At 48.6% G+C, this 7,281-nt stretch overlaps 1 protein-coding gene across 1 annotated transcript; it reads left to right on the forward strand.

The window, feature by feature from the left end:
- The first annotated feature begins 2,143 nt into the window (after positions 1-2,143).
- On the forward strand, positions 2,144-3,501 carry LOC138432361 (uncharacterized). The gene has a single exon (XM_069573717.1). The coding sequence runs from the start codon at positions 2,506-2,508 to the stop codon at positions 3,499-3,501; it is 996 nt and encodes a 331-aa protein (XP_069429818.1). The 5' UTR covers positions 2,144-2,505.
- The last annotated feature ends 3,780 nt before the right edge of the window (positions 3,502-7,281 follow it).

Raw genomic sequence — 7,281 nt, forward strand, 5'->3', positions numbered from 1 at the left:
CTGGAACACTCTTTTGTAAAAGTCCTTGAACAAATTAACTTTATGAATTATTTTCTGAGCAATGCTGCAGAAGGCCTTGTGCCTTCTCATGCTCCTCTCAAGAACAATAAGCACCTTAATATTCCTTTTCAGTCAACTCAGCTGAGGAGAGGAAAAGACAAGTCAGAATTACAAGGCCTAACTCCTCCATCCTGGGTCCGTGCCTGCGGAATGAGGAAAGGGGGCTGGGGACTGTGCCTCCATTTTGTCAGTAATGCCCGCGGGGCAACCCAAGACGGGCGGGTCATGGTGGAGAGGTCTGACAGAATGTGGTCCACTGGAGGAGGGAATGGCAAACCACTTAAGTAGTCTTGCTTTGAGAACCCCATGAACAGTATGAAAAGGCAAAATGATAGGATACTGAAAGAGGAATTCCCCAGGTCAGTAAGTGCCCAACATGCTACTGGAGATGAGTGGAGAAATAACTCCAGAAAGAATGAAGAGATGGAGCCAAAGCAAAAACAATACCCAGCTGTGGATGTGACTGGTGATAGAAGCAAGGTCCGATGCTGTAAAGAGCAATATTGCATAGGAACCTGGAATGTTAGGTCCATGAATCAAGGCAAATTGGAAGTGGTCAAACAGGAGATGGCAAGAGTGAACATCGACATTCTAGGAATCAGTGAACTAAAATGGACTGGAATGGGTGAATTTAACGCAGATGACCATTATATCTACTACTGCGGGCAGGGATCCCTCAGAAGAAATGGAGTAGCTATCGTGGTCAACAAAGGAGTCCGAAATGCAGTACTTGGATGCAGTCTCAAAAACGACAGAATGATCTCGTTTCCAAGGATAAGAAAATATAAATCAGAGTAAAGTTCATTTTTGTTGCCTTGATTGTCTCCCAGGTTTAAACAGATACTTTCATACTGTATCTTTCATCTCCCTTTTCTTCTCCTCTGTTTCCAACTTAGTGCTGGATTTTGAATTCTCCAATGAGATTTCTCTGGCTACAGAGACTTCATTATGGCTAAACTTAGTAGCTACAATTCTGTCTTTATATTTCTTGATAATCCCATTGACTTGTGCTATGTTGAACATTCTCTGCTACTTAAAATCTTTTTCTTTGTTTTCCAGAATCATTCTTTTCAGGATTTATGGTTTCTCTTTTATTAATAAACCTTTATTTTTAATAAACTCTTATTTCTATTATCTTTACAAATCCATCTTTAGCCACCCACTCCCTTTAATAATGTGTTTCTTCAGGACAGGGAGAAAGTTAGTGAGTGGGGGCACTGGTAGCTGATTCTGCCACTTTGAGAAGACTACATCGGGGAGGCTTGTTGTTAGTCCTGTATTCTGTCCATTGACATTCCAATGTCCTGTTGTTACTGAAGTGCAAGGCTGTGTATCTGACACACAGTGAGCCCAAACACCACCAGAACATGAGCGTTTGGAACAGAGAATGCCTTATTATTGGGCCATGCACGGAGATGAGTGGCTCATGCTTTTAAAAACCCTAAATTCCCATAAAGTTGTCAGCAAAGCCCTTTTATAGGAAAGAGGAGGGGTGGGCATGATTAGTTGTTGCAGACAAGGACGAGGAGGAACAGGAGCGAGAACGCCGGCGGCAACTCTGGAACCTGGGATTCACCATGGACAACGAGGACCTGCCGGCCCTGGAGAGGCGTGAGGTGGGGAGAGCTATGCAGGCAGCTCTGGATGGAGGGTCGGCAAGCAGAGGGGCTTGGAGCGGAGTCCACATGGAGGCCAGCCAGCCGGCGTGGCAGCATGGGGAGCAGCAGGTTCAGGAGGGCATCAGACCCAGCACCAGTATGAGGCTCCCGGCCAGCTCGGTCAAATTAAGCCTGAAGCTGGAGCAGTACTTCTCGGCCACACAGAGATCAGAGTCCGTCAAGTGTGCAAACCCATCCCACACTGAGTTCCTTGTGGCTCCCGTGGATGTCACCAGCAAGCGCCACCTCTTTGAGAAGGAGCTGGTGGGCCAGATCCGAAGGCCCAGCCTCCAGCCATAAGGACAACTTGCAGCTCTCAGGGGTGGCGAAGTCACGGCTCAACCTGTGGATCAGCAGGACCCAGGAGTCAGCACAGCAGGGCCCACAGAACCAGGAGATGCAGTTGGAGTTGGCAGCTGGCAGGAAGCTCCAGTGGAGGAAGAAGCCAGAGGCCCTGCTGGGTGCCAAGATCTCTGTGCTGGAGGAGAGGGCTGTCTCAGGAAAGAGGACAGTTCCAGACAAAGCCAGTGACTCGGAGAAGAGACCGGTGTCTGAGAAAGCCACCATCTTCGAGAAGACCCCAGTCCCCAAGATGCAGCCGGCCCCAGGCAGGGCCATGACCCCAGTGCAGCCCCAGGACTGGGAGCATTCAGCCTTAACAGAGTGCCGGTCCAGCCCCAGGAGGCATCAGGGCACTGGGTCTGAGAAGGAGCCTGAGTCTTCGGCGGGGCCTCTGCCCTAGGCTGGCGGCTTCCCGCCTGTCACTCTGCAGGTGAGGACCCCCAGCATGGAGGCAGAGGCCAAGTCCACCTCACCAACACGGGCCTTGCCCACCTTCAGCAGCAGCCTGCAGCGCTTCAGCCCCCACACCATCTCCTTCAGGATGAGCCCCCGGAGAGACAGCTCAGAGGCGGCCTTAACCCGCAGCACCAGCGTGAGGCTCCTGGCCAGATCGGTCAAAATAGGCCTAAAGCTGGAGCAATACCTCTCAGCCATACAGAGATCAGAGTCCGTCAGGTATGCAAACCCATCCCACACTGAGTTCCTTGTGGCTCCCGTGGATGTCACCAGCAAGCGCCACCTCTTCGAGAAGGAGCTGGTGGGCCAGATCCGAAGGCCCAGCCTCCAGCCACAAGGACAACTTGCAGCTCTCAGGGGTGGAGAAGTCACGGCTCAACCTGTGGATCAGCAGGACCCAGGAGTCAGCACAGCAGGGCCCACAGAACCAGGAGATGCAGCTGGAGTCGGAAGCTGGCAAGAGGCCCCAGTGGAGGAAGAAGCCAGAGCCCCCGCTGGGTGCCGAGGTGTGAGGAGCCAGTCTCAGGCCAGCAGCCGCACTGGTCTCCTCTCCTGCCCACTTTCCACACTGGACCCGAGAGGATGCTGGCCAGCTTCCTCCAGCCCCTCTGGGGCAGGTGTACCCCGTGCCTTGTCCATCTGCGGGCACTGCGTGTCTGCACAGAACCTCGCCACCCTGTCCACGTGGACTCCTGCTCTTCCTCCTCCTCTGGGTCCATCAGGTCACACCAGTGTCTCCGTGCACCTCTCCCAGGCTGGCCCCCACCATCCTTGTGCCACCTGCCAGGCTGGAGGAGCCATGCTGACCCCTCCCAGGCCCTGTCTTGCTCCCCTTCATACCCCACCTGCTGCCCTGGCTAAGCCATCCTATGCCCCTCCCACACTCAGGAAAGAGCTGATAAACTCATTCACTCTCAAAAAAAAAACCAAAAAACAAAAAACAAAAAAAAACCCTGACTGTTGCAGTCAGATCCTCTGTTCTTGAGGTCAGGTCATGGTCAGGAAAGGATGTTCCTGTCAATCTCTGCCAAACAAATATTTTTCTCTGTTCTGACGAGAAAGGACAGGGTGCCAAGACACAACTTTCACCCTCTTTGATATCAAAATCCTGGCTAAGAGGAGGTAGATCTCAGTGGGCGGCTCCCTCAGGTGCAGGTCCTCAGACCCTACCCAGCTGTCATCACTGAAGGAGCAAGGCGCCCAAGACCTAGCTGGCCCTCAGGCTCCTCAGGCCACCCACCTGGCAGGAACCAATCCTCCAGACTGTGACCCATGCCGACTGTCACTGCTATTAGGTTGCAGAGGCGAGGATGGGAGAGAGGTTCGCCGCCACCTCAAGGCTTGGGCCCAGCCTAGTGGATGACCTTGGCAAGGACTCTGGAAACTTGCAGGACACAGCCCCCAACCTGTTCGCTGGGCCGCTTAGCTCACTCACCGGCCCGAGGCCAGGTGAATTGGGGGGCCTCAGGAAAAAGGCCCAGATCTGTCTCTTGGCTCACTCTCCACCTGAAGACCACCACTCCACCAGCTGTTAGCTGAATGGGCCCACTGTGCTGTGCTTAGTCGGTCAGTCACTACCCCCTGGACTGTAGCCTGCCAGGCTCCTCTCTCTATGGCATTTCTCAGGCAAGAATACTGGAGTGGGTTGCCATTTCCTTCTCCAAAGAATCTTCTTTATCCAGGGATCAAATCCACGTCTCTTGCCTCTCCTATATTGGCAGGTGTGTTCTTAATTTACTACTGCGCCACCTGGGAAGCCTGAAGGGGCCCACAAATGGTTGCTAAATGACAGCTGCTTGCTTGGGGGAGGGGGCCCTCTGCCCCACCAACCAATGGCTGAGCAGGCCAATTAGGGGCGGCTCATTGACCGTTGGTCACTTGGGGGAGGGGCCCCTGTAGCACGCAGACTAGTGGCCGAGAGAATCACCAAACCGTCGCTCTAACCGTCCCTCGCCTTTAGCGGTCTCACAGAACCGTTAACTGGTAATGGGTTGGGAGGCAATGTTGCTCAGCAATAGCCGCGTTCGGAGGGCTGCACGGTGCCCGCTCTTTTAGACGATGGGAATATGCATTAACTCTGCACCTTGGAGCGCTGGCTTCCTTCTCCTCTGAAGTAGTGTTTCAGAATACGAAACCAACTTTTGAGGCAAATCATCCTCATCTGTCAGCTTGTCAGTAACTGGAAGATACACTAGCATATTTCAACCAGCTGAAATGAAACTGCTGAACCAAAAACTATCAACCAGTTGTATTTTTCATGGCAAAATTGTTCTAAGGCCAATTAGTTTTGTGGCAAAATGCTTCTAGAAAACATTGGACTCTGACACTCCCCTCACGTTGCTGTGGACATAATAGGTATGAGTTATTTTTCACCGGAAAGATTTTGACTTCAAGAATAGTCAAAGGAAGTTTTTTAGAAAGAAGGTAGTTATGTAGTAAGTTTCTGAGAAACGAAAGAGAGAAAATATGTTTGCAGGTTTTAGTTTCATTAGGGGTTTTTTAAACGTGTGTGGTTTGTTTGGTCAAACATTGAAGTATGCATGCTTGATATATTTTATTTAGCATATTGACATTTGGGTTTTCTCTTTAACATAGATGATGTAGCCAAGCTTTATTGTGTTAAGGGCCCTCTTGGGCCATTTTCTTCACTCTGCTTGCACTATACTTTATTTCTTATGCTTACAATGACCCTATCAGAGAGAGATATTTATTCAAATTTTCAAGAGAGTTACCTGAAGCTTACAGAGGTAAAATAATTTTGCCTCAAGATACACAGTTTATTTGTTGTGGTGGTGAAATACTGGAAAACTAGTTCATATTGCTCTGACCTCAAATCCTTTGTAGTTTCTACGTGATTGAATTGTCATTTTCTTTTAACTCCCTTCGAATCATATGTAATGAGTCCAATAGAAGGAATAAACTGTTAATTGGTTAATGGCTACTGGGTATTCATCTTTGCCTGATATGGTATTCTAGATCAATTTAGGTAGGTATTTAAAAGTCCTGGAATCAAATGCTAGCTTCCCCCTTATGAATGGTATGACTTCAGTCAAGTTATTGTACAGTTTTGAGCTTATATTTACTGACCTAAAAAGTGGAAATAATCATACCTACCTTGTAGAGTTGTTGGCAGAATTGAATAAGGGCATATTTTTGACAAGTAAAGCTTTCCATTTTTGCTAATTGAAGACAGTAAGACCTTTTCTTTGTCTGGTTTGCAAAGCATATATTTATATCATGGATGAATAGTCTAAGCTATGTCACAACTTAAGGATTGCATGTAATATAGCTTCCTAGATGTGAGAGAAGCCCCCAGCTCAATTTTTGGCTCCTCTTTTTATATGTTTTTTTCTTTTCCTTCTGAGCCTGCCCTATGTAAACTGGTCTAGCCAGGAGGCCTGTTTGTTTTACCTGAGGTTCTCACTCTGGTCCTCGGACCTTCCTTTGTTCTATTTTTGCAGGCTTTTCCCTTCTTTGTCTTTTAGCCACTGCCATTTTGGACTCCTTTTTTCTATTCTAGCTACCTAACATTCCCCCCTCAAGAGATGGGAGGCCCAGTTCTTTGGAAATAGGGGCGTTGAGGTCTCTCTGGCTACTTCCTGCTGAACTAGGATGGCGAGAGGGCATTGGGTTTCCCCCTCTTGCTAGTCTCAAGCCTCAGAGTCCTTATAGCAGTGTCCATCTAAGGGAGAGTAATATTTTCCATGGTCAGCTATAGCTTTATATATCCTTGTTAAACTGGCATTGCATGTTGGAACCTGTTGACCTGGGCAGAGACAAAATGATTAGACAATTGGTAATACATGGAGCAATCATAAGCAGCATCAATATGGTGATAACAATGATTAGCAGGGGCATTAGCCAACTCCAAATTTCCCATCACCAGGAGGATCCTCCAAAGAGAGATTATAGCCACCCCAAGAACTCCCCAGCTCATTCTTTGAGATCCTGTAGGCTCTGAATGTTTTTCTTGAAGACTGTGGACTTCCTTTAACTTAGTTTGAGGTATTTACCCAGAAACAACAAGTCTCATTAAAGATGGCTCAAGTCCCTCCTTGTTCAGGTATCAGGAGGTCATCCCCTGTCTGTTTTGGATTACAACCCCTGCCAAGCTGTGTTGGCTCTTTAGAGATATCCTGAGAAGTCTTATCCCCAGAAACTTAATTTTGGGGGCATTCATTAGAATGGCACTCATTTGTCGTTCTGAATAGGTATCTGAGATCTCCCAGGGGCTCACAGGTGTATTGAGTGTCCTCTTCTGTTTTCTTCCACGGCTTGACTTGTGAGTAGTGAAGCCAGGAGTCATGTCCTGGTACCTCGACTGCTGTGGAGGTAGAAAGTATTACCGAGTAAGAGCCCTTCCATGGAGTTGAACATTTGGGGACCCATCTTTCCAGACTTTAATTAAGACTTGAATCCCTGGAACATATAGTGGTGACTCTTTAGAATCTTTTGGGTCCTGGTTGACACCCCACAAGGGTATATCTTGTTGGAATTGCCCAGTGGCCATGGTATAAGACCAGAGGATCTGAGCCTCTGGATCTTGGAAGAGGTCATTGACATAAACAAAAGGTCTCCCATATAGCATCTCATAAAGACTAAGACCAACCTGTTCTTCCTGGGATGAAAGGAGGTTTTCACTGTGCAGCAGTGAAAGGGGAGAGAGCCCTCAGGGGGTAGGAAGGAGGGTGACTGAATTAAGAACCTCACAAGGGGATATAGTCAGCCTGGATTTTTCATCAGCACTACTTGATATCTGAGGATT

This window comes from Ovis canadensis, chromosome 2 (assembly GCF_042477335.2).
Source record: "Ovis canadensis isolate MfBH-ARS-UI-01 breed Bighorn chromosome 2, ARS-UI_OviCan_v2, whole genome shotgun sequence".
Classification (NCBI taxonomy): domain Eukaryota; kingdom Metazoa; phylum Chordata; class Mammalia; order Artiodactyla; family Bovidae; genus Ovis; species Ovis canadensis.

Coding starts and splice junctions, on each gene's coding strand:
- LOC138432361 (XM_069573717.1), top strand. CDS start 2,506: ATGGAGGCAGAGGCCAAGTCCACCTCACCAACACGGGCCTTGCCCACC.